This window comes from Brienomyrus brachyistius, unplaced genomic scaffold (genome assembly GCF_023856365.1).
Source record: "Brienomyrus brachyistius isolate T26 unplaced genomic scaffold, BBRACH_0.4 scaffold47, whole genome shotgun sequence".
NCBI classification, from domain to species: Eukaryota; Metazoa; Chordata; class Actinopteri; order Osteoglossiformes; family Mormyridae; genus Brienomyrus; species Brienomyrus brachyistius.
This window is the reverse complement of record NW_026042322.1, coordinates 1,858,408-1,885,845: the sequence shown is the minus strand read 5'-3', so window position 1 is coordinate 1,885,845 and position 27,438 is coordinate 1,858,408. Positions and strand designations below refer to the sequence as shown.

The window sequence follows — 27,438 nt, the reverse complement described above, 5'->3', positions numbered from 1 at the left end:
CATTTACGCCCAGGGGGGCCTTGAAGGCACACATGTTTGTGGTTAAGGCCGCAGACCCCGCATTCCACGTGGACTCTTGCCTGCCGCGCCGGTCGTTCGGGAAGAGTTACTCCCGCTCTGAGGTTACCGGGCCTGGAAAACTGAGAAAAGGCATTGAGGCAATTATGGAAACACATTAACGTGGGCACCTGATGTATTTATGGCCCTTTTTTTTTGGGGGGGGGGGGAGCCCAGCCAGAGGAATCAATTAAATCAATGAGAGCTCCCTTGACAGTAAGATTGTTAGAGGGGTTTAGGAGTGTCATGTAGGGGAGGGAAGCACGCAGTGTAAATATTTCTGGAGTGAGACGCGTAAATCGGCATGAGTAAAAGAGAGAGGCATGGATGTGACGAGATGGAAGCAGCCCAGGGGTGTCCATGTGACAGGAAGTGATGTGGGAAGTGATGGGCGGAGCTAATGACTTTTAAAAAGTGGTACTGGGTGCATTTAAGGCTGCCTTTATAATAACACCATAAATTGACAATGGAAAATGAAAAGGCCTTGTTTGATGAAGTCCTGCATGGGAAATTCTCTTGCTTTTAACAAAGCCGGTATTTTTGACTCTGTTGGTAAAGTTTTCTGCCTGTTCATTCCCCAGTGCTGATTTAAGAAGCTGAGTACTGTATCGTGAGTCCAGCCACATGAACGACGAGTGTCTCTGATCTCTTGCAGGCGGGGCATCTGTGAGTGTGAACCTGCCATCTGTCCCCAGCCTGTCCCCGATGAGCCGTAACTCCGCGTCCAACATGAGGTGACGCCTCTCTCGTCGGCCGGCCGTCAGTAACGGAGCCCCCCCCCCCCCATCACCACTTTCCTCCTCCCTCTCTCATGGTGTTTTCTGTGTTTTTACATTCTCGCTGAATGAGAGCTCTAATTTGTCATCGCCCTCCCAGCCCTTCGTATACTTTCCGTGCCGCTTTCGTGATGTTAAAGTAATTACAGTGATCCTCTGCTGAGGGACTGTTCCGGAATCGGAGGACTCCCTCCCCATGTGTGTTCCGTGGTAAGGAAAGGATGACGGTGTGCAGGAAGGTGACCGTGTTGGTTCTGCGTCTTCGCTTAAATCTGCGCCCCTTAAATTATGGCCTTCGGCAGAACCACGCTGAATGGGTGTCTGAAGATGCAACGTCTTTCTGCAGAATGTTCTGGAGCAGCTTTTCCTCGTGGGCACCAGTGGAAATGTGAGTGATGTTCTGTAACTTTTGACGCAGCATCTCGGAGCGGCTGGAACACGCCCTGGAGAAGGCAGCCCCCCTGCTGAGGGAAATCTTCGTGGACTTTGCCCCCTTCCTGTCACGCACGCTCCTGGGGAGTCACGGGCAGGAGCTGCTCATCGAGGGCACCAGTAAGGCCCCTACGCTGTCTCTCTCACGCACACACACAGAAAAAAAATGTCCTAACAAGGTAAAAAAGGGTCCCCACAATGTAATGTATAGAAAACCAGACACACATCCTCCCCATGTGCCACCTCCCCTGTCCCTGTCCTTTCTGAGGTTTGCATGTAAATCATGTTTATCTGTGAGAAACATTAATCGGTTTCTTTTTTTTCACATTTCCAGTTTTTACAATAGTTTTTTCCAATTTTGGTGATATTGGTGTGTTTAAGGATGTCTGAAGGTCCCACAAACCTTCCTAAAATAATAATGCCCTGATACTTAAACATTACATCTTTTGCTTGTCTTGTTTCCCTGAACATGCACTACCAAAAGTCAATCAGTTAAATGATGTGGTTGCCTTATTATGCATGTATTAAGTTGTACATACTTAGGCATACAGACCATGTGATCGCGCAGCAGACAACTGGTTGGATAATCCTGTCCTGTAAGCAAATTAAGATGTCTGTCACACGCTAGTTGCCAGGAGCTTTAAGTTAGCATTAATATGTACACGCCGCGTCCCATCCTGGCTTGTGTTGCCTAGGACAGACCCCAGACACTCTACCTATAACCCTGTACTGGGCATGCAGATGCATGGATGGCTATAGCCAGCTAGCTGAGCTCGCTAACGTTAACGAAACCTTTAGGAATTGGACGCAGGGACGCACGTAAACAACCTCCCCTTCGGCGGATGGATATTAGGGTTGGGGACGATCCTGCCCATGCATTGTGTTTCAGGCTGTCCAAGGGCCCACTTTCCCACCAATCCGCCGACTGAAGCTATATGTGTGTCTCGGCGCAGCAATTTGTAATGCGACCCTAAACTGCTGGGGGGAGAAAAAAAAACGGCGCATTAAAAATGCGGCGCCTTAATATTTTGAAGCACTGCGCTAATCAGATTTAAGTCATAAAACATTCAGAGTGTCTTTTAACTAACTGATTATATTGCGGCTGGGGTCTTTATAGAGGAGGGGGGTCAGGGGTCAGGCCGCTAATAAGAGTGTTTTGGGTGTGTGCTGCCACGGAGCCGAATGGAAACTTGATGGATAGCAGGAGGGACAGAGTAACTGAGAAAGCAGAGGTCACTAAGGCATCCCCCCCCCCCTTCTGGGATGGCCCCAGCGCTCTGGAAATCACACAAAAGCAGGTATTATGGATCAATAAGACATATGCTAGGCACATTTGTAGCTGTAATACAAGGCCCAAATGTGTATTAGTTTACAGTTAACATTATGTTGGTTTATTGGAACCATCGATACGCTCATCCCCGCAGATGTTGTAGAATCTGTGTGTGTGTGCCTGCCCGCCCGTGCCCTAAAAAGAATCATTTTACATGTAATCGTAGAAAAACAAACATTTTAACAAGCTACAAGAATAGCGACACTTAGAACGGTTGTCTTTACATTCATGCAGTAACTAGCTTTTTTTTTGGGTCTGAACTGGACTGTGTGGTTGTTTTTCCAGAATAAGTTTTTAAAGCTTAGAAGATGAAGAGCCCGGGTCGGAAAAACAAAATGTTGGTTGCGATGCATTACATGTATCGGGCAGAGGCGTTGAGATGAGGTGGCGCGTCCTGCGGACAGCTGCAGCGGCCGCCTGCGTCGCCCAGTGCAGCGCTCGCTCGACGCCCTTCTGATACTCGCGGTTGCGAGCTGGGCATCCACGGGCGGGTGCACCGTAGGCTCTGTTGGCACGGTAGCCTGCATGACGCCCTTTCCCCTCTTTCTCTGCAGGTCTGGTGTGCATGAAGTCCAGCAGCTCGGTGGTGGAGCTGGTCATGTTGCTGTGCTCGCAGGTAAGAGGACCACCACCTCCACGCTGCCCTGCTCCGACACTCCTTGTCCTCCCGAATCCGATCGCGGCTTTAAAAACCATAAAACAAGTTGCCCTTTAATAACACCGATATCGGTGCTGGGGTCAAAGGGTTCTGACCCGTTGGAACACCTTTGACCCGGGTTAACAGCCCGTGCTCTCTGACCGCTAGCGTCAGATAAACGTTTCTTTGCATCGGTTGCTTTTTTTAATACTCCAATCGTCCTTTGTGGCAGTGCTGCCAAAGTATTTGGGCCTTTCTGATGGACAGCCCATGAATGTAAATGAAGGAATCATAGCAGGTGTGTGAAATCAATGGCAGCGCCCGTCAGTGAGGGACATCGAGCGTAATGGCACTGTTATCTGAGGTGGGGGGGGGGACCCTCTTGTCGTGTGTGGTAAAGCCCCCTGGAGGCGACACCATGAGGCAGAATGAGCCTGATCAATGGACTTTACTTTTACGCTCAACAGCGCCCCCTGTTGACCTCCTTTTTATAACGAGCAGTGTGCATCTTCTCAGCCTGCGCTCGGCTAGGCACCGCAAAGATTACCCATCAGCATAGTGTGGTACTGGCTGCTTATATTTGGGGAACTGGGGAGGGGGGGGTGGGGCGGGATGTCGGCGTGCTAGAGGAAGGATAAATGACATGGTCTAATGCACCTATTTGTCATATCTGTCAGGGTGTTGTTTAATGCTAATCTAATCAAAGCCAGAATCTGCCCGATGCTGGCCAGGCCCGTGTCCCAGGATCCGGCTCCGAGCCGCCCGCCCCAGCCAGCGCGGGCTGCAAATATGCCGCTGATTGCTCCAATAAATCACCGGCCACGTTCTCACACAGCCCAATGCAAATGTAATTTTATTGTGGGGGAAGCAGCCCCCCCATCCTTAAATTAAAAAAAGAAAAAAAAAGCAGTGGTGTACCCGTCCCTGGCCGGACCGGGCCGCCCGGGTGCGGTGCACCATTGTGTTGTGGTGATTCTGTCACTTTCTGCAGGCTTCAGAGGGTGGTGGCTTTGAGGATGTGTGTTTGGGGACGTCTGGGGAGCTCCATGAGGGAATGACATGGGAGGTAGGCGGGGGGGGGGGGGGCAGGTACAATCGGAATCAATCAAACTCACCCCCCCCCCCCTCACCTTAGCCCAGTCATCGACAACGGTGGGGCGCGATACAATCTCTGAAATTTTAATTAATTTCCCAGATGAGATGGAGAGGGTCTCGGGTCAGAGATCGAGGGATGGGGTCAGGGCAGGGTCTTAATCACGGCGGCTGTGAAAGGCACGGCCGCGGTCACGGCAGGGTGGCACCGGCGATGGAGGATGCTAAACCGCAGTTTGATAAGGTCGCTCTGTAAGGGATGCCGGCGCTTCGCAATTAAAGATCAATTTTCATCGCTAGCATTAGCTGCAGGCGGGTTTATTGCTTTCCACTCTTTTGTGGTCTTATTGATTCTCATATATAGACTTCATACAGAAGGCCTGCGGTGAGGATGCTTTCGCGGTGATGCGGTTCCGGGGGGCGGGGATTTCGGCCGCGTCCTCATGGTGTGCCGGCGGAGTTTCACTTCACAGGCGATGGAGGGTAAATCACTGTATTCCTGTATTTGTAGTCTGATTATTTCCCTCCACTGATCGCCGCGTTCTTCCGTCGTCTGGGCGATCCAGGAAAAGTACTCTCCGTAATATCGCTTTTCCTAGACTGGTGAAAAATGAATCTCCTCTAAATCGCAGACTAGTTTCCCGTGGCTGTCCTTAAAGTCACGAGTGGGGTGCACCTTTTGTTGTACGCGCGTGCAATTTGTTCTGTGCATTTCTTTCAGTGTAACGGAAACATCTTTAGCAGGATGTGGCCTGCAGTGGGATTTTTAAGCAGCTCCCGTCAAGATGGGGTGGGGGGGGATGCATCATTTTAGCTGGATATCAAGACATCCACTTCATCTGGATAATTCTAAGTGACGTCGTATTCAGAGCATGCTCCTTTTATTGCATGACTATCATCTCGGAGATCGCTCGTTTTTCCATTCTGCCCCCTCTCTCCACCCCCCCCCCCATAAAAGCTTCTCCTCCCTTCTGCTCTAATTCAGTCTGATTTCCCCCTCCAACAACATCGCCTCAATGCCAGTCTTAAGGGCTGGATTTACAGCGGCGTGCTCTGAAGTATATCACTTTAAAAGGTTTCAACCCAAAACATCTAGTAAATAAATAATGCGGCAGCTATTCTGTATGCAGGACCCCCCCCCAACTAGAAATCATCTCATCGGATACCGGGGCCGCTCTGCTATCTGAGTGCTGTCAGATAAAGCCTTGAGTGGCTATGTTTGTGTCCTGTATATCACTGCTTATTGTCGGAGCCTTCTGTCAAGCCCGTCTATTTTTCTCCTATTTGTCAGAAATGCGTTCTCTCCATACAAGGGGGGGGGGGGGTGGCGAGGCTGCCGTGCGGACGCCGTAATTACCGAATAATCAAGCTTAACGGCGCCATCAGCCCCGCGGATTATTCACGAGGGCCTCGGCGCCCTGATGGTTCCATCGGCAAGCAGCCAGGCTGCGTTACGAGTTAGCCGACCGCCGCTTGTTTTATGTTCTCTTGGAGTGCTTTTGCTGCCATTCTGACCCTAACCCCCTTAGGAATGGAACAGGCCATGCAATTTTCATCAGAACCCTTCTCGGCTCGTGTTTTTTTTTTTCTCCTCTCCCATACCTTATTCATTCACTGTCATTTTATCTTTTCTCGTATAATAACAGGAGCCGGGAAAGGCCAGGTTACAGGCAGTGCACTGCGGACTGTACGGGTCGGTCATTGGGCTCACACCATGTGATGTCAGTTTTATTTTTTGTTAAGTTTTAATTCTGTTTGTTTAGAGGGTAAATTTACTGGTGCTGATGCTCTTGTTAAACACATTGTGTCCCATGGTCACCTGGGATCAAATCAGCATTCTGATTGGATATCGGTAATGCAGGCATGAGTGATGACTGTGACTATCATCAGTATTCGCTTTTGGCTAATCCAACCCGTTAAAGTATAGTTAACCTGTTTAACAGATGGGCACCTTTGGAAAATGGGTGGGGGGTGGACATTGACTTCCCAAAGTACTTGGCTCCCACCGACCCTTGACCTCTAGGCTGAAAATAGAGAGCCATGAGGGTACGGAGTTTAACCCCCTGCAGGCGGGGAGCAGCCGGGGAGCAGGCGTCCTCGCTGGCCCACGGATCGATACTCTTCACTTGGGGACACCGGGGTCTGACAGTGAGAAATCGTCTTTTGTCTCCAGTTTGGTGGAATGATACAGCAACATATACAGTTTAAAAAACACGTGACTGCCGGTTCTGCTTCAGATCACTGCTGGCAGGACTTTGTTGGCGAGGCCTTGGTACCTGGATGGGGAGGGGGGGGGTAAGAGGAGGTGGGGACGGTTGGGGGGGGGGAGGGTGATGGAATGTGGCAAAAACAGAGGAAGAATGGTCCGTTCTGCCTGGCGCAGCGAGAGCGACACCCTGTTGCTTGTGAAAACACCGCGGCGAGGTTCAGAGCTGGAGCGGCGTGTGTTTGAAAGGGGATTATTGCGATGGCTGTCCTGCGTTGCTCTCTGTTCCCAAGGCCGCGTGTCTCGCCCCCTCATGGCCCCGTCTGTCTTGCTGGGAGGGTCGGCGGCACGCGGTGCTCGACAGCGGTCATTCTCACTCGTGTGCTCTGGCTAAAACAAAAGGTGAAACGGCACAAATGAAATAATAACAAACTGCCACTTAAGGCCCCTTCCCCCCCTCCTCCCTCCCTCTGATGGGAGCTGTGCACCTCTTCCTGACAGGAAGCGGCCCTCGGTGCTCTGGGGACACCCTAAATTGAAGCGGGGTTTCATTCTGCCTCCGGCTGTTTTACGGTCGTCCTGCTCCAGCCTGGGATGTGAAAAGCAATACGGCCTTAAGCTGCAGTCGTTCGTACAGAAACGTAATTGTGTCTCACAGCTAAATTCACTAACCAGTGCCCCACATCCATTTTACTGGGAGTGCTGGAAATGTTTCTAGTCATTTTAAAAAATATTTTTCATTGCGTGTAGGAAAAAGTCAGGGTCATGCAAATGTCTCCTATGCTTTGGGTCCGACATGAAAAAAGAATCGGCAACGTTAAGTGTAAAGAAACCTTCATTTGTGTTCTGTGACGGGAGTTTCCGGTCCATTGCTGGGAGATGTTTATCGGACAATGGCGGCATGCTTCAAGACAGGAGCCCTTGTAATGTTGTTTTTGTGGGGTAATTGAAGTGTGGATTGTTGATTAACACTGTCTACACCGCTGAGAGTTGGGAACGGGGGAGGGCGGGGGTTTCGGCGTCTGTGTTTTTACAAATGATTCCAATAAAGAGAGGTGATGATCCTCTAAAAGTCCCTCTCACCATGCATGCGGACCCCTCTGTGTTCAGGAAAGACTTATCATATCATTCTATTTATACATTTACTTTATTTCTTCTAGGTTGTTGATAGAGTAAATATTTGCTCCCTTTTGAATTTTTTTTTTTTTTTTTTTTTTTTTTTTGTAATTCCACGCGTCGTGACTTTTCGTTCTCACCAGGGAATAGTTCTTTAGGGAGTATGTTTGCTTTAACGGAGATAAAATCGGCAGACGTGTGAGTGTTAGCCGTGCCGCTCGCACTGGCAGTTAGCCGAGGCCGGGCGTGGAATCGGACCGCGCGCGGATGTCATGTGACCCAGGGGGTCCGGCCACTCAGTCATTCCCGTGAAGGATGGCCTTCAGTGACGGTGATATTTATGAAATGCCGGCTCAGTGTATAACTTGATAAACCGCTTTCCCCCGAAGCTGGTTTTTCCATTATTAAATATAGATGGCTGTTAAATACAGCTGTGGATCGGATTCATTTGAAGGCGAGGCGTCTTAAATATTGTATTTGCTTGGACAACTCGGTTCCACCAAGCGAGGAGATAATGATGCTCTATCCTCTTACTGTCGCGTGCAAGATAAAATGTATATGTGAAAAATATACACATCAGCCAATGTACATGTGATGTATGCATGACATTTATTTCATATATAAATGCATAGTTTGTCATAGTGTAATCTTGTGTGCTTATGAATTTTTTAAGAATCGGCATTAAATCATTTTATGGCGGTACATGCAGAACAACTTTGTTTTAACAATTGTAAGAAAAATTTTTTTTACAGCTAGTCTAGATCACTTGTTTTTGTTCAAAATCAAGGTGTTTTTGTTGTGAATAGCTTTATATACTTTTAGAAACGTTTCCTTATTAAATAGGGCAAAATTAAATAAATATTATACACACGCACGTATATATTTTTTTTAACTATGAAAATAATTCTCTCAAGTCCACCAAAATGGCAGCGGCGATCCTGGTTTCTCGCTTTCTTCCACTGGGACCGAATGGAAGTCTGTGCGGTTTTCCCGCCACGCACTTGCCGTTTCGCACAGAGGCCTGCCTTGCCTCACGCAGTTCTACTTACAGCCGCTTGTTTGGTTAAATCAGCGCTCGCAGAAGAGCCACCGAAGGTGCCGCCGGCCTCATCAGCCCGAGACTAAACAAACTGCGCTGGGCAGCCACTGATTGACAGCGGCTCAGTGCAGTGGCAGTCCAGCCTCTGCTCTCTCTGCTAGCCTGTGGCACCGCGCGGCACTCCGGCGATGTCCGTGACACGGCCTGCCGTGCTCAGTGACTTCCCTCAGGGAAAGTGGCGGGTTCAGAGTCTCTGCTGGGGCCTGATGAAACGATGCCGTGCGAAAGTGATAAATCAGGAAATGAGATGCGTTGCTGAGGACTTTCAAATAGTTCCACGCACAAAGCGTTTTTTTTTTCCTGACCTGACATTCTTGCAAGACCGTATTTGCATATTGCTGTTTTCTTTTGCTGGATCTATGCAGAGCCACAGGGTAGTAGTTTCGGAATTACTTGGGAAATTTTTTGGGATATTGTTTTTTTTTTTTTCTTTTTCCTGGGAAAGCTCATATTTTGAGCGGCGTCGCTGCACGATGTGTGTGACGGGCCTTTCAGACATTGAGGGATCTGGGCTGCTGGCCATGTGGACGAGGTCCTCGAGGAAGGGCCAGGGTCAGAGGTCACAAACGAGGGATTGTATCCTTTAATCAGGGGAGGAATCGAATGGATGCTGCTGTCATAAAGGCTGCCAGGGCTGATTAAAGCAAGCCCCCCCCCCCCCCCGATAACATCTGAAGCTATCTATTGGTTGTGTTTGTGGGCCGCTGTAGGCCGGATGACTGCTGTAACCTAAAGGTGTTTCTTACTGCTGGTGTTTACATTAAATGTTACCCATTGGAAATAAACTTCTGTTCTTGGCGATCGCTTAAATTACATTTCTAGTAAATTGTAGTTTTATTTAATCATTCACTCTTTATAAACGTCTAGATTCAGGGGGGCAGCCGAGTAAGAGATTTTTCATGTGCTTGCCAAATGCGAAATGATTCCTTTCCCGTGATCTGTTAAAGGATAAACGTCTAGTTATCGTGATGAGTCAAATTGGCCCTGGTTACACGGGAAGTTGCATCGTTGTTGGGGGTTGGGGGGGGGGGGGCGCTCCTTATTTTCCCTCCCCCCACCCTGATGTGGAGGGGGATTTGTTTATGACCCCGCTTCCTGTAGCGTATATTTTAAGCCTCTGGAGCGGCGTTTCCCCAAGCCGCCGGGCCTCATGGTTAATGTCCTTCCACCCGGGGTTCACTTTCTCCCCCCCCCACGCCTGACACACTGAAATTTACGTTCTAGCTTTGTGCTCAAATGCAGGACCGTCTCCACAGCGCCTGTGACGCGTTTACACCTTATCCACGGCAAGTGGTGGCTCAGCTCAGCATGGTCCCGAGAGCCGGCAGATGACGTTTCCGTGGCAATGCCCATCCATGACCGTTCCCCTGTTTGTCATTGTCCTTTGTGTGACTCATACTTCCCTGGATCACAGCACAATCAATGGGTCACGTAGGTGAAGAACGCGGAATATCTTGCTTTAATCGGAATACCTGGGGTGGGTGTGTCACCGTGGATTGCGGCTGTGCTGCCACCTGCGATCAGCTCACCCCCACGACGCTGCTGACCTTCCACCTTTATCTCAGGAGTGCCATGTGTAGACCCCTAGTCACATGACCCCCCCCCCCCCCCCCCCGAAGCCCCGAATCACTCCGCACCCAGACACTTCTTTGCTGCTGCTGCCTGCAATAGGCTTTAATATTCTGTGTGGCTGTAATGTGCTCCTGATTAGATAAACGCGGGCAAATGAGAAAATGTGTATCAGAATTATTGGCATAATATTGTTTTCAGATATTACGTATATGTATGTGTGTATTTAACCATGCGTTTTAAATGTGTTTTTCTGTCTTTAATTTGGAGTGTAAGGAGTTGTCATTAAGGCGCCTTCAGGCTGCGTGACCTTTCAGGTCGCCTCAGCTGCACGCCTCCTTCCAGGATGAACGCATCATTTCCTTTTGTCTTGATGCACATCTGCCACCATTCGCTGGCCCGCGGACCTAACCTTGGTACCCCCACTCCCTCTCCGGTGGTGTAACGCAGGCATCGTCTGTTTGTGTGTGTTTCAGGAATGGCAGAACTCTATTCAGAAGAACGCGGGTCTGGCCTTCATCGAGCTCGTCAATGAGGGCAGGTAACGGTCCCCCACCCCCCTCCTTGGAGCCGTGACCCCCGCCGGCCACCTCTTCATTATCCCACGCCCCCCCGATCCATACAGTGCCCCGGGCGCTGCCGGTGTGCAGCCGCTATTGAGTAAAAATCAATGCAGTGCGGACAGAAGATCTGGCGAGGTGGGGACCCCAGAGTTCAAGACTCCGTCAATAGCGCCCTCGCTCCCCGGGGCTTGGCCGGCCTGATGGGGCCCTGATCCCTGCAGACACCTGGGAAATCTCCATCCCGCCGCCCTGGGGACGCAGCACACTCTGCCGGCTTTAACTCGGTGCCGTGTCCGACTAATCCTGGTGACTGGGCCTGGCTGGGTCACAGTCCAGGCTGGATTAAAGACTGCATCCTCTGCCTGCGTTGTGTTCATATTCACGCTGTCTGCAGTGTATTCTGGGAAGGAGGGCTGTGCCTCAGAGGGCCGCGGTAGGGCGGTCGAAGGGGAATCCGGCGGTACGCCCCCCCCCGCCGTGTTCCTGCTGCTGATCTGCCAGATTCTGATTATGGCCTTCGTGAAGTATGTTATTTCGCCATGGCGACGGCCCTGACCTGCCATGACCCCTGGGTCGGCCGTAGCTGTTCTGGATGTGGCCCCCGACCAGCATCTGATTGGTCTAGATAACACAGGGACTCCCTGGATATGCAGCATGCTGGCGAAATCCCTCAGCGTCAGATGCGTATCATTAACAAATCAATTAGCGCCCACTGAAGTGAAGTCCAGCTTCAGCTGCTAATTAAATCTGGTAGTAATTTAGCTCTGATGGCGATTGTTAACCATGCGCTTGTCACTGTAAAGTCTTGTATGTTATAAAAGTAAAAGGCTTTAGCGTATGAAAAAGCGTATGGCTTTTGTTAAATTAAGTCATTACTGTACGTTTAATGCAGAAGTTTGTTGTGGTAAAATTAGGGGAAAAATATGTGCTAGAGTGTGAATTAATTTATTCTGGTTCTCTCGTAATTGTTTTCTTCTTGCAGCAAATCTAGCAGCCTTGCTTGTGTTGTAGGCCCAGTAATCGGCATGTCCGTTTAAATGAAATACACTTTGTCTGTATCTGCCCTCGTGCCGCATACGTTAGGGTGGGTCGCATGGAATCCCCTAAACAGCCGCTCCTCCCCTCCCAGGCTGCTGAGCCACACTATGAAGGACCACCTGGTGCGTGTGGCCAACGAGGCGGAGTTCATCCTGAGCCGGCAGCGTGCCGAGGATATCCACAAGCACGCCGACTTTGAGGTGAGTGGCACCGGAGGGCAGAGTACCCTTGGCGAGGCTCGGTAAACGGCCGCCTTCTCCTCTTGGCGGCTGGGTGCGGAGTGAGGAACGGGCACTGCTGACTGAGGGTCTTCACATTAGGTCTGGCACACGCCACTTACCGAGACACACTGGCTCCCGTGTCCGCAGTTCATCCGCAGGAAGCTCGTGGCTATACTCCAGGTGCCCGCGGGCATGCTCAGGTCCGGCCATTCAGCCTGCTCTGTCGCTGCCCCCCCCCCTTACGACGGAGCTGTGGCCGTTAATGTGTTTCTCTGGTGACTGAAATATGGCCGTGCAGCCTGGCGTCCGCCCACCTCGAAAGAACTGAGGGGGGGATCTCTTCCTCGCTGTCGGAGAGTCTGCCTCTCTGTGTGTAGTTAGGGTGCTTTCTTTGGGCCCGTAAGAGTCACATGGTGTGGCCTCAGTCCACTGGCCAGTAACCATTAGATGGGTAGATCTGTGTGGGGGGCTGGGGGGGTGGGGCACTGATCGTCTGTGTGACACATTTGCAGACGGGGGAGGTCACTCTTTCAGAGTATATGTGTCAGAAAATCACACGCACCTCCCCAGTCCCACTATCTGAAATGCTGACTATGCTTTCCTTGTCCTCGCCCCCCAATCACATATATGAGAATGAACATGCCCCCCCCCCACACCTTTCCTGTCACATGCATTGTCGTTCCTGGAATTAACCTTATTCTTTCACCAAACGTTGGCCTGGGGGAGCTGGCCCGCTTTCAGACCTCAAGCTAAGTGGGTCGCCGGCGTGTGCTGGAGAGACTCCTGTCCGCTATGCACACGTGACACGCGTGATGGGCTGTGCGCACGTCGTGCTGCCTCCTGTCTGCGCTCGCTGTCATTTGGCAGTCAAGGGCAGCCCCATCTCCCCCCCCCCTCCCCCGTTATTTAAAGCTGTCCCCCTGCTCCTCCTTCCCACCGTCGCCCCCTGGTGCGGACTCTGGCGCTGCCATGGCGACATCTGGAATTTTCAAGGCCCATTTCCCACAGTGGTACCAACCTTGTCAGGCAGAGTTATGGCGGCTTTCCTGCAGCTGCCAGGAAAAAACGTCAATGTCAGCCGGCTACTTTGCAGAACACAACGGTAACAATAATAATTTTACATACAAGCTTGAATTGGAGTGCGCTGGAGTGTCCGTGGGTGACTTCCTGTCCTGCCTCTTGGGGGCGTTTCCAGCTCCGAATACCTTGTTCTGCAAATATATTTTCAGTTGCCAGTCCGGCCCGGTTTGGCCAAACCGGCTCTCACAATTGAATTTCCCCACTTAAATCGAGTTGGCCCTGGGTGACTGGTGAGGGAGCGCAGTCTCTGATAAGTGCTGCACTGATATTGCTCTATTGATTTTCCTCCATAGTGGATCTCCACCTTCTCCTTTGGCTACTGGTTTCATTTTGCCGTCCTCCGATAAAAATAAAAGCCCAATAAATTGGGCCCCATGGGTGAAATTGTTTTTTTTTTGTTTTTTTTTTTTATACGGTGTCTCTGTCTTTGTGACACATCCTTTTACGGTTAATGTGTGGTTTAATCCATCCTTATTTAACACTAATTCGATTCATGCGGAATCTTCTGGAAGCGGCTCGTAGGCCGGGGCGATTTCCATGCAAACGAGATGCATAACGGTAATGAAATATTGACCGAATTCGACTGTTTGCTCGGCTTTCTGTTTAAGTGCATCGACCGTGCATTAAATGATGCCAGGATTTTTGAAAATACCCCGATAATCGCTGGTTCAGTGAGGAGACACGATTAAATATGCAGATCGGGTTTGTAACCAACATGAACACTGCAGGAAGAATCGCTAAGCTAACATATCCAAGTCGTATTGTATCAGGTTTCGCGGCAGTTTAACCTGCCTGCAGTTCATGACGACGACTCCTCTGGGATCCGACCGTTTTTGTAGCTAAAGCTGATAATGGGATTTGTAGTGCCGCCCTGTCGTACGGATACCCTCAGCCAAGTGCGAGACTTGGAACGGTGAATTATTAAACAGATAAAAATAAATTTATGTTTGCTCCCTGCCAGAGTTCATATCCACACACAGCCTTGATAGCGGAGCAGGGTGATTTAGACAAGTTAGCTTTGGAGATTCATAGCATATGCTGGCGGGATTGAGTTATCGCCACTGCGGAGAGTAAGTTATTATAGTGGGGGCCTGACAGAGATGAAGATAACTGGGCAGAATTCAATTAGCTTTTAGTGTTTCCTTTCTAATAGGATCCTTAATGCAGAAAAGATCCTCAGATGATGGTACTCCAGGCTGCTGCGCGATTGGCCTTGATAGGGCTCTCCGAAAAGCTCGGGCCTGGGTGGGGGGGGGGGGGGGGGTGTTTATCGAACTCCTCCTTTTTATGGGCCTTTATTAGCGGTGAAATGTGGTGGGTTCAGGGCAAGGGGGCAGATGCCGGGGTCCTGATAGCACGGCCGAGGGTAGGCTGGGAGTCATTTGTTTCTCCTGGGTCAGCAGGCCGGCCCGGTTTATAATATGCTTTAATCAGATTAACTCAGCTGTGCGTGAAAGGGCTCCGTTACGGAACAGATTTACCCCTGTAATTAGCTCTCTGTGCTACGGCTTTGTAAAAGTGATGGAGCTGGCTGTCCGGTGCTGCTTAACAGCACTTATTCCTCATGCAGAGCTCTCTGTGACACACTGTGATACTCGCGTGGCTTGAGAACAATACCGCAGACGCCTTTAAATACCCACCCCCCCCGCCACCACCTCATTTCTCCGAGGAGCAAGAACATCATTGGGATGGGTGTAGCACAACACTGAGTGATGATAGCAAATTCCCACCATAGTGCTGTGCAGCTGTGTGTCTTTGCTTTGTGCGCTTGGTGGCTGTATTTCCGCGCTTCCACAAGAGAGAATCGGGTGTTACACAGGTCTGTGACCTGCCCGGGATGGGATGCCATAGCAAGTATGACCTTGAGCATGAGGCCCTCAGGTGCCCGGCAGGTTTCCGCAACTACTCCGTCGGGTTCCGTTTGCCGAGCCGGATCGCACTTACGATTTATGGATTTTGGGGGGTGATGGGAGATTAGCCGCCCCCCCCGATGTGCATCTTCGGTGCGCAGGCCATGGACGCCGCCCCTACGTGGCTGTAAGTCATCCGGCACATGCATGTGCCATGCTGAATAATTCATGAGGCAGAGATGACTGTGCTCACCCCATCCGGCAATTTGATTGTGATGATGGTACGGGTGGCTCGGGGCCTTTGGCTTGTTACTGTTACTCGGGATCTTTGGTTCGTTACAGGAGAGAAGCTAAGGTGCGAGTGTGCTGAGGTGTGTGTCAGAGCAAGGAGTCAGTGCTCAGGCATGTCAGTGTGTGGTGTCAGTGTGTGGGGTCAGTGCTCAGGCGCATGTCATGGTGAGGGGTCAGTGCTCAGGCACGTGTCAGTGCAATGAATAAGTGGTGAGGCGTATGTCAGCGTGCGGAGTCTCCTCGTGTGTCTGTTGTGCAAGAAGTCAGTGCTCAGACACATGTCAGTGTGAAGAATCAGTGCTCAGGCAGGTTTCAGTGCAAGGAATCAGTGCTCAGGTGGGTGTCATCGTGAAGAATCAGTGCTCAGGCGGGGTGTCAGCGCGAGGGATCGGTGCTCAGGTGGGTGTCGGCGTGGAGGGTCGGTGCTCAGGCGGTTGTCGGCGTGGAGGGTCGGTGCTCAGGCGGTTGTCGGCGTGGAGGGTCGGTGCTCAGGCGGTTGTCAGCGTGAGGGTCAGTGCTCAGGCATGTGTCGGCACGAGGAGTCGGTGCTCAGGCATGTGTCGGCACGAGGAGTCTGTGCTCAGGCATGTGTCGGCACGAGGAGTCGGTGCTCAGGCATGTGTCGGCACGAGGAGTCGGTGCTCGGGCATGTGTCGGCACGAGGAGTCGGTGCTCAGGTGGGTGCCTGTGCCCGAGGAAGTCTGTACACAGGCAGTTGTCCGTGCTCGAAGGAGTCCATGCTCAGGGTGAGTATGACAGCAGTGTACACTGTACTTCCTCCCTGCTTGCCGTTGTGGTCAGGAGCTGCCGTCTGCCTGCTCACTTCACTCCGTCTCTCCTGCTCATATAATTAAGTCCCCTGGTGCTGCTCTCTCACCACACATCATCATAACTGCTGCTGTTCGGACACGGGCTGCATAGCGCACAGACGCCTCCCTGCCCTGGAGAGAGGGGGGGGGGCACCTGTCACACACGGTATGGTGAGCCAGAGGCGGCCAGTCACATTGTGGTGCATCAGTCAAAATAAGAGTACGACACGTTTAAGTTTGAATTAATTTGCACTAAACCGCCTCCTATCGATCACTTTGCAGATGCGGTGGGAAGTGTATCAGTGAGCCGAAATCGGTCTCCTTCTTGCGATTTACTCGGGAGGCAGAGACGGGGCACTTGTCTCGTGCTGGTGTTTTAAGGATGATTGTGTGGTTCAGGTTTAACCTCACAAAGCTTTGCGTCATCAGCAATGTTTTTGTCGGTCTTACCTGCATCGTGGGGCCTGAATCTCCCATCTGCTGACATCACCGTAGTTAAGGCTCTGTTCCTTGGGATTATTTCCGCAGGTTTTGCTGCATGTGCAGGTGCGTGTTAGGGAGCAACCCGCATTGTTTCCTGCAAACATGGCTGGGGGGAGGCAGCGGGGGGGTTTGTGCACGTGTGCGAGGAGGTCGCCGTCCGGAGGACAAATATTTTTCATGTGGAACGCCGACACATTCATTTTCTTATTTCCCGTGTTAAAAATGACAGTTAATAAGCACCGCGTCTCAAACTCATGTGACCTTGAAGTCGTGGCCGCATTGTGAACAGGGACTAATGGGACAGATGAATGCGTGTCTGCTGGGGGGGGGGGGGGACACGGGGACATAGGGACTAGTCCATTAAAACAAGAAGTAGGAGAGAGAGTTTGATAAGTGTTGTGCCTGTGTTAACCTTGCTGCCTGTTATCAGGGGGGTGTATGTGTTCGGTGGGAAGGGGGGGGGGGAGGGGGGGGTCTGTATCTCTTTCCTTGGATTGGATTCTGTTCCCTGTGCAGGAAAATCGATACGTCGGGGGTTAGGGTGACAGGGGCATCATTTCAGAATCGAGGGGCTTGTCAGACATCGCCATTCCTTGGCTTTTGTTCGATGTCGCACTTTTAAACCTTCATTTTTCTCCTGCACTCCGCCCTCCCACCCCTCCACCCACCGGCATTTTCCATTTCCCTTTCCGGAAGCCTTTGTCTGAATTCCCCAAGTGGCATTTTATTTTCCGGTTATAAGCTCGGGGGGGAGGGGTGTGGATGAAACAGGGTGGAGTGTCACGTCTGTCGTGGCCGTGTCCCCATCTTGTTCGCATCTCCTGCCTTATTTGTGCCGCAATTTGCATGCGTTGGAACACTGCAAGGATAGTGGGCTTCGGGCACCATGCCTTTCCTTCTTAGAGGAAAACCCTGGGGACCAGGTGTCTGCTGAGTGGAGGGAAAGGCAAGAGCTCAGTCGCAGTGTGTCCCACCGGACAGGCACACCATGCCCCCCAGGAATCCCCTGCGCCTGGGCCTGAGAGACCCCTAAGTGGGGCAGTGCGAGGCAGAAGTCATGGCTAAACGTCCCATCAGGTGGCAGGGGAGGCGGGTTTAGCTGGATTTACAGAAGGGGCTTTTTCAGCGTAACGACTCGAGTTTAATCGCAAGTCGTTATTTCAGGATTTCTGATATCCACGTGTGGCATGTACGGGCGGTGGGGGGCTGTCAGCGGAGCGGTGCGTAACGGCGCCCTCTTTACCGCATGATGGGGAGTGCGGCTCCTGGACAGGCTGTCGCGCAAAAGAGCTTCTCCCTGGCGTGACGAGCCGAAATGCCTGTGAAGCTCCACTTAAGCTGTCTGAGCCGGATCACCGTTAGACGGATCACGGTGCCGGGAGGTGGGGACCGGTATCTCGTGGGGGTGCCCGGCGTGGGCTGGATCTGCTGCGGGTGCGTGACGCTTGCCTGGAGAAAGTCATAATACGGCATCCCCCGATTTTTACATCTGCTTAGCCATTTCTGGGTCTCTGAATAATAATAAAATCAACCCTCTGCTGGGAGAGCTGTCCAAGCCGGCGGGAATGTATTACCCTCTCCATGTCAGTCTGTGCCTTTTGGACCCTACTAAACCAGCACTACCTGATATCCAGCCTCCCCCTCCCCCAGGAGATTAATGGGGGTCTGGTCTGCCCAGTCTAGCCTGTGAGCCAGGGCCTGCTGTTAGTGGGGTTAATGTTTAAAGATTCTGGCGCAATTCCTTTAATATATATTTGTTTGATTTCCGTTCTGTCATGCTTTTAAGGTCAGACTTGACTGTAATGTTCCGCAAGGAGACATAGATTGATAATTAGGGAAGAATGGCCCTCTAATTGGATTTATACCTATGGATTTTCTGTCAGATATGAAAAGTCACCACTCAAATTGGAGAGGAGGATCTATTAGTGTGTTTACCGTTAACGTCGTAGAGCGGCCCCTCATTGATAGGCCATAGCGGGAGCGCGGGGGCCTTGGCTGTGCCTGGCTCAGGCCGCCTGATTCGATTTCGCCTCGGTGTCCGGAAGGGTGAGACCCGGGGAATCGTATTACATGTTCTCTAGCAGACACCCGCCCCCCTCTAATTCTTAAGCAAGACCCCCCCCCCACCCCCAACAAAGAATGAACAGTATGTTGTTTTAAATATGAAAACATTTTCTCTTGATGTTGTGTATTTTCACTACGGAAATATTTTGGAATATCTGAATGTTAAATGCCAGCTGACTTCTGTTTGTGATTCCATTAGATATTTTATATACGTGTTTATTTTATTGTTTTTTTTTTTTTTTTTTTTTTTTTGTCCTTTTCACAGTCCCAGTCTGCCCAGTACACTGCAGAGAAGCGAGACGAGGAGAAGATGTGCGACCACTTGATCCGGGCGGCCAAGTACCGAGACCACATGACGGCCACCCAGCTAATCCAGAAGATTGTTAACATCCTGACGGACAAGCACGGCGCCTGGGGCAGCTCGGCATCGAGGTACCCGCCTTCTCGGCCTGCTGGGAGGGGCAGTGTTGACAAACGGAATAGCTGGCTGTACCACTTGGTCATGTGACTGTGGTTCTGATTGGTGGAGAGGCTGCGTACTGCCCGCCTCCCCCTCTGTGGGACAAACCCCTGGGACCTCTGTGGGTTCCTTAAAGATCTCTAGTAGCGGCGCCCTTGTGGGAGCCCTGCACTGCCTGAGGTGTGGCCGATGCGTCGCGCACCATTCGGAAAACCCGCTTTCGCGAATTTCCGTAACCATGTCTCTGTGTGGCTTTGTTCTCTCGCTTCGTTCTGGTGCGGGCCTGCATCGGCGCTCTGCCCGCTGGGTTCTGCTTGTGCCCGCTGTACCCGCCAGGCTCCGCCTCCCTCCCATTAACGTCATTAATTTGGTATCGGTATTGATGGGCCCGCTAATTCCACTCGATGGGTGCCCCGGCTTTGGCGGCCAGCCCCGGCCTCGGAACCCCCTCCCAATAAATCACCATCAGCCCCCGACGCCACCGCGTCGATATTTTTTTCGTCAATTACCGTGAAGGTCAGGTGCTGCGGCTGGGCCTCGGGAAGCAACATCTGGCGCTCTCTCCCAGAAACGTGCCGGGGGGGGGGCGCATGAAGCGATGGGCATTCGCGAGCCGACGTGCCTGTGTCTGCCGGCACCATGATCGCGACTCGCCGAGGCGGCACTGTGGATATGGTGAGCCGGCATGGCGGTCCATAAAGATGTATTCCCCAAAGTTCCCGTTCAATAAAAACTGAAAATGAAAATATTACGCTCTCAGAAGCTGATGGGAATTGTTGTTTCGTCACAGCAGGGGTATAATATCTCGTGACACCTTGTGACCTACATGAACGCAATTTGTGTGTCTTAATATCCAGCTTACATCAGATCCAGCCTCCAGAGGCTTGAGGTGTTAGGAATCCCCCCCCCCCCCCCCTCCGCAATCCCGTCCTGTCCTGGCCCCCCCGTGTCATTCCCCTCCTCTGGGCTGGATTGTCCATTCAAAGTCCAAAGGGTTTCCTCCTCAGCAGACAAAGGAAATATTTGTCACCCTTTGCTCTGGCGACGGTGCGCCCTTTACTGTCAGTGCCCCCCCCTTCAAAAAAAATGTAGTGAAATGCGAGGGACAGGCACAGGTACTGTACATCCATATATTACTGTCACCCCCCCCCCCACCTGCCTGGGGACTCGGGTGAAAGCAGGATGCGTCGGATTCAAAAGGGGAACAAAATGAATAAGGGGGCCAAAATCTGAGGCGAGTGGCAGGAATAACCCCCTCCCACCCGAGGGGGAGGGGCAGGACTTTGGCGGAAGGCAGCATGTTTATTTGGGCGAGGAGGCAAATCCTGTGTGGCGTGCAGGAGCGGCTGAGCGCGAGGATGATGAGGACCGATGATGTGATGCTGCCCCCGACCGCAGTCTCCGAGGACACCCTCCCTGCTGCTCGCAGCCTCCGCCATCGCATCGTAATGGGCTGACTAATGTACCATGGAAATTCACTCTCAGGACGGCGGGGTGGGCTTGGGAGGGGGTCACATCGGAAGCAGAACCGTTCGCAGAAGAACAGCGCAGTTATGTTGTGTTTCTTTAATTTTATTATTATTATTATTTTTTTTTAATTCCTGCCTTAGTACCTTTTGTTTGAAATGCAAGCAGCACAGTCTCCAATTTTAGTGTAGCTGGGTGGGGAGGGGGTGCTTTAAGTGTGTTTCTGCCCCCCACCCCCAGCAGCTCATTTTCAGCTGCATTGCTGTGTTCTAATGGATGCCCTTAGGCGAGATCCTTCTCGACGGATGGGACATCCATCTTGCTGCATGTCACGGGCCTCGCCGGAAAGAATCTGTGTGATGCGCACTCCAATTTTTCTTCAGTAAATCAAATCTTCCTTCTTTCAGAAAGATGAATGCTTTGAGGCCGCGGCGTTATAAAAAAAAAAAAAATCAATGCGGGCAAAATTGAAACAGTATGCCCCCGTATTGATCGGGCCCCGAGAAATCGAAACTAACAGCTTTGTAAAGGGTCCTGCAGGCAGTGCGCTAACCTATAATGGACAAACTATCAATATCAGTGCCACTGTTTTATCTTGTAGTATGTCATTTCACAGGCCAGCGGGTGGGCGGCCAAACCTGACCCGGCCCTGCTTTAATCATCCATGCCACTTTTATGATATTGTGGGGGGGTTTATAACGGAGAAAGGTACTACTCATTTAAAAACTCTCCATGCTTTGTTTCAGGTACTTGATGCATTAGGTGTTTTGGTGCAAAAGGTTTGAAATAATAGTCTTTTAAAATATGTATTATAATCTTTACATCTGTATACAGCTGTGTAGATACGTGACTTTGAAATCAGGAACCTGGGATTCATTTTGCAAATTATTTTTGAACCCCCTGTGCCTGGTGTAATGGGCGAGCCTTTGTGGGCATGTACGTGTATCCTGGCCCGGGTTCTGGCCAACCCTGGTCTTGGTCCAAAACAAAGAAGCCTCTAAACTCTCACCTGCCCATGGTATAACACACACACACAGTCACAATATCACACGCACTCTGTTTATAAAGCCTGCTGATTTCCCCAGTAATATTGTTGTGGAGGGAGAGGGGTTAGCATTCGTTTCCCTTACCTCCCAAAGGAAAGAGGAAGCGAGGGCGCAGGGTATAGCAGGTACCACCTGCCCCCCTCCCCAATCCAAGGAATGAGGTCAGCACTTATAAATCTGTAAAAACCAATTTTGGTCCTGTTCCCCAAGATTATATGGTTCCATCTTAGGTCTCCCATAACCACAACAAACACCGGTCCCAGTCCGCCATCTTTGCTTGACTTGCTTGTGTGTGTTTGAATAAAATTTGCTGGGTTCCTGCAAAAGGCAAAGACCCCCCCCCCCCCCCAAAAAAAAAAGGAAATTAAAGAAAAAGAACGAGTACGTCCTGCATTTGTTAACGTTAACGGGACAACTCCAGTGTATGACAGGTGGGAGGAGCGTGACATCGCTCTGCGGGTTGGCGCCCATCAATTTTCTGTTCGCCGTTAAGCCGTTAAATGGGAGTGAAAGTGCAGCGCTAATTGCCCGGTCTGCTTGTAAACACTTCGGAAGAATCCACAAACATGCCGGGAAGGAATCCGGCCCCCAGCTGTGCTTGTGGGGGGGGGTGTGTGGGGGGGGGGGTGAGTTTGCTTTCGTGCGGATCTGGGTTGTTGGAAAGTCAGCTGGGTAGCGAAAGTTTGCATTGGTGCAGTGGTAACTCGCCATCAATCTGTGGGGCTCTGCTCTAAACAAGGGCTCTGTCTTCCTGCTGGCTCCGCTTATCTGTGGAAAGGGTCCTCGCCCCCCATTCCCCCCCCCACCATCACCACAGGATCTCGACCGATTTGCGCTTTAAACAGTTTTAAAACAAGCCCCGATTTGCATTCATCACTCCTGGCGTGTCTTAAACAAAGGGTGACGCGTGCAAAGGGGACTTTATTAAATCACTGGGGAGCATGTTAAGTCTGACATGGAGGTATTACGTGACGTTTTTTTTGAGGGGGGGGGGGGTGGCTTATACGCCTTTACACAGTACAGGGGGATCGAGATTGTACTGAGATATCCTTTAATGAAAACATTTACCTTGACCCGTTTTAAACAGCACTGTGACGAAGCGTATAAGGAGTGCCAGTGGACCGGCTAACTGGAAACGGTGTCAGGCTACTGAACAGCCGGTCCCGTCGGCTTAATTTACGCAGCGATTCTTGTTTTTGGGACTGACTGAAGTCGCTCTGCTCCTCTTTGAAAGAGTTTTGAGATTTTAATGGATTTATATCGCACTGGCGTCGAGTCCTGGCGCTTGCTGACTCTGCTGACGTGAGCTGCCTTCTGTGACATTTCTGCTGAAGGTTTCTGGAGTCAGGAGTGTGAACGTGTACGTGTGGAAGTGAGAGGCCGCCTGGGCATCCCCGGTCTCCCCTCCCCGAGTGATACTCCTCCCCCCCAATCCCTGGAAAAATCGCACCATGGAGCAGGCGGCCGCCCTCCCCTTACAAGGCTCAGATTTATGGCTTTCATATGCCTTTAAGAAAGTATATGGCCCCCAATGTGCAAGGTCACCAGAAGGGTCTTGATCAATATCTGAATGAAAAACCATTTTGGAAGTTTTTAAGGGTCTTCGGGTGTAATATCTGTGCAGTATCGATTGTCGGGGAGCAGTAGTTAGTCAAAGCCTATCTCCTTTGACTAACCCCTTAGCGAAGTGTCATCCCCCTGCGCCGTGATAGATTGTTACCATCCCGGTCCGCTGTAATTACACGCGGCACAGGCTGCTCGTTCATTTCGCCACTTTCACGGTTTACCAAAAATCTCCTTTATCTTGGGCTTCCAGCACTTTCTTTTGCAGCGAAAGCAAAAAAAAAAAAGGAAAAAATATCGAGCACATAAAATACGAGGGATAAACTGCTTTCCCAGAAGCCTTCGGTTTTTTTTCTTTTTGTTTTTTTTTTTTTTATTATTAATGTAATTTTTGGTGTCACTGGGGAGGAGCATCCACTAGGCAATCATGCGAATACATTTTTTTCAATTATCTTATGTTTAAAAAAAAAAAAAAAAAAAAGCTGCACTAAATGTCATTTTCCACACGCTTGCTTATAAAGTGGCAGGTTTCCTAGAACAGAATTTCATAACCACACCAAACAAACCTCTAAACACCTGAAAAATGTTCACCCAAGTATGCAATCTGATAGGGGAGGGTTTGGAGGTTTGAATTTGAAAGCGTCTGTGTTTCTCCGAGGTTCCGCTCGGCCTGGTACTCAGCCCGTTTCCTCCATCAGAGTGCTTTGTTCTGTCAGCCTCTCGGGCAGTTTGCTTGGCATGTCCGGGTTCGATTGCCTGCAGGGATCTCAACCTTGATCACTCCAGCCGCTGCACCACCTGCTATTTGATTCCAGTGCATCTGAAGAGGCACCCACCTCTAATGGCACTTCAGCTCAGCAGCGCTGGAAATTTCTGACATTTAACTGGAGTGTGTATTTACATCTTCCCTAAGAACATAGCTAGCTGGTTGTGTAAGCAGTCCTGCACTTAATTATGCCAATTATGGATGGTCTTTCAGTGCATGTTCTAAGCACGCTTGTATGCAGTGATTTCATTGGACGCAGACGTCGGCTAACTACGACAATATGAAATATGAGTGCATAAATGAGTGGCTGTAACGTAAAACCTTACGCACGACTTCAAGGACTCTGCCTGATGCATGTAGCAGTAACAGAGACGTGATGTCAGAAACCTCGTTGTGGTGGTGGGGAGGGGGGATGGAGCGAGATGAGAGGGTGTGTCTCCCGGGGCCCGAACCGATGGCGGTGGCACAGAACAGGATTACGACGTGGGATTAAACAAGCCGGCTGTCAGTCAGCTGCAGCAGCCTGGTTACAGGGTAATCAGTCTTCGTAATCTTGTTGGGTGGCCCTGGCAGCTAGTGGCTTCTATTCCGTGTCCAAATGCACGTCCAAGCACCAGGGGTCACGCAACACTTCGTGTGCCCAACATGCTCTCTGACTGCAGATTACCGTTCCGCCATGACAGCTGTAAATAAGGCCGCTTTTGGCCGGTTTCGTTTACTGTGCTGCTTTTGTTTTGGACTGTTTGTTGTTTCCTTTCGTTTATTGAATGTCAGTGTCTCAGTTTCTGGAACCTTTACATGTAACACAAACAATGGCCAAGGTCCTTCCTCGGTTGACCTGGGGGCTTGGGGTGGGGGGGGGGGGGAGGTGTCGCTCGTGGATATAAGTGTCCTTTGTCCTTTTCATGCCATTCTGTATCATTACATGTGAAGGATAGAGGTCAAGCACCAATCAGAACGTCACGCTGATGGCGAAATTATGCAATCCGTTTAAAGCGCCCGCCTTTTTTTATTTATCTTTTTTCGAAACCCTCTTAATCTGTGTGATAAATGTATGTGCAGCGTTTCGTGAAAACGACTTTGGTCCTTCCGCGGCGGCCCTGAAACACAGATGTTGACAATAACATTGTGTTTCCGTAGCGACGGGGCATGTGCCCAGAAGGGTCGCGGCCTTGAAAAACCTCTCGTGGCGGGGAGGGAATCGTTTACCGCCGCAGCCGTTTTCATGCGCCTCGGTGTCAGGGCGACGTGCTCTCCATGCTAGGCACCGCTGGTCCAGGCCAGATGTAATTTCCCGAGCCCTTTGTCGTGAAATACATGCCGAGTTTAATTGTTGTTAATTGGCGGGTGCGTCGCACTAAGCCAGGGCTAATTAGGAATCCATTTGCATTTTTCATATCGCGTCGCACGGAACGTAGCTCTGCCCACCTTCCCCCTCCCGGGAGACTGGTAATCCCTCCCCGAGCCGCTGATATTATGGAGATGGGATTTCACTCTTCCGTTTTACTCCTAGTGCCCCCCCCACCACCCGCACCACCACTCTGGTCATAAAGGGATTATCTGTTATTAACTGGAATGAGTTTGAAGCGCCGTTCCTGTGCCATCATATGCGACTGTAGTGTGGGCAGCATGCGTGCCGTTGATGTGGCGGGGGAGGGGGAGGGGGTGGGGTTCATGGCTCTCTGGGGTTGGGGGGGGGAGTTAGTGTTAAAGTCGCACATCTCCAAGCTGCCCCACAGTACCCGTTTCAGTCGAATCTGCGCAGGTTAAAATTTCTCACCGTTCCCACGCTCATTTACCAGTAGGGGGTTACCATGTTTGAGCCGTCAGCTGGCTTCTCCTTCGTCATACCGCTGCCTAGGTACCGCTCTCCACGTTTGACGATTTCTGAGATGGCTGTCCACGAGGGTGTCTGATGAAATTGCTTAGGAAGGGAAAGGGAAGGTACTGAGGACAGTGGCCGCTAGGGGATAAACAGAGCAAACGAACCAAATTATGGGGAACTGCGTAGCATCCGATCAACACTTATCTAAACAGCTGCCGCATCGCTTTGGAATGGAACGATGTAATAGTGACTGGATTGCCTGTAGAGACACGCCAGTGAGTGCAGTGTTGGCCATAAGTGTGAGCACTGATGCTTCTGGTGCAAGACGTGTTCAGTGTCCTGCCGTGTCCCTCCCTGACAAATACCCTCACGTGTGAACTGTGATCAGCAGCAGCGACTAATAAACTGCAACAATGTAAACATCAGCGAGGGTGACACGTTCTAAATCTTTTTGTTTTTAAGGATTTTTGCAGCAGCGTGAAAATGATGAATGAAACTGCAAACAATTAAGATTGAATTTAAAAAGCACAATTGGTATTTCACATTATGGATGTCACCAGGCTGTTTGATTTATGCAGGTGGATCAAGTTCAGATTAAGGATTTTCAAGAAAACGTATTAAGTAAAGTATGTTTTAATATTAATAGTTGGTGTTGTGTTATTAACAATAATAATCGGCCTAGTTTGTTGTCATTGTTGTAATTATTATTATTAAAACAACTCTCATGACACCAGTGAAGATGCCAGTGAAATGCAGAACTCTCTTCCTTTCATCCCAGAGCGAGCCATTACTGGACGCTCGTGGAGATGCTCGTACAGTCTCGTCTCTGGGAATCATTTCCGTTTCCACCCGTCGGCGGTGCCTGTGTCCCCTTTTAATTTAAGCTAGGGGGAATCGTGGGGTCGGCGCTGCCACAACGTGACAAAGGGGAGTTGAGCGGCTACTCCGAAATGACACACATCTAATTTATTTATTCATCAGCGCACGGAAGCGCGGTTTATGCAAATCCGGAATAATCTCGGCGATGCCGGTAACATTTAAAGCAATCTGAGCCACCGCCATTTGGAAACATTAATAATAAGAGCAAAGGGGGAATCTGCCTCGGTTGCGCCGGCGGCCGCGGGCCATTCCCGAATTAATCCTGCGTGGGTGTTATAAATGTCCGTTTGTCCTTTACAAAGTGCCGCGTGCACTCCGCGTTGATGTATGGAACTCCGCACGCGCTTCGCGCGTCCTGTTTGTGATGATAAAGGTCACGTTTGCCGATTTACATACTCTTCAGCCAGAAGTGAGGCTGGCGCTAATGTTATGGGTGCCAGTTGCGCTCATCTCGGGGGTTAAGAACCGCCATTATTCGTAAAAGTCAATTTAACAGTGGCTCGTCTTGCTCTTTATGCATTTTCCCCCCTCCCGGTGTCGTTCTATAAAATATCAAAGGCTACACAAATAGCATTTAGAAATGGGTCAACAGTGACGCGTCTTCCCCCATCGCTTTCCGAGTGTCCGATTGGATCTTGATGGATGGCAATCGTTTGTCTCTGTCGGGAAAGGGACACTGGAAATAGTGTGCTATCAAACTTTTTTTTCCTGCCAGAAGT

General features: G+C 50.6%; 1 protein-coding gene across 1 annotated transcript in view; it reads left to right on the top strand.

The window, feature by feature from the left end:
• lrba (LPS responsive beige-like anchor protein) overlaps nucleotides 1-27,438 on the top strand; it is a 153,132-nt gene that overhangs the window by 50,868 nt on the left and 74,826 nt on the right. The window contains 6 exon segments of the mRNA XM_048999706.1: nucleotides 713-791; nucleotides 1,252-1,385; nucleotides 3,150-3,211; nucleotides 10,791-10,855; nucleotides 12,007-12,115; nucleotides 18,979-19,145. Coding sequence (XP_048855663.1) covers nucleotides 713-791; nucleotides 1,252-1,385; nucleotides 3,150-3,211; nucleotides 10,791-10,855; nucleotides 12,007-12,115; nucleotides 18,979-19,145 — 616 coding nt within the window.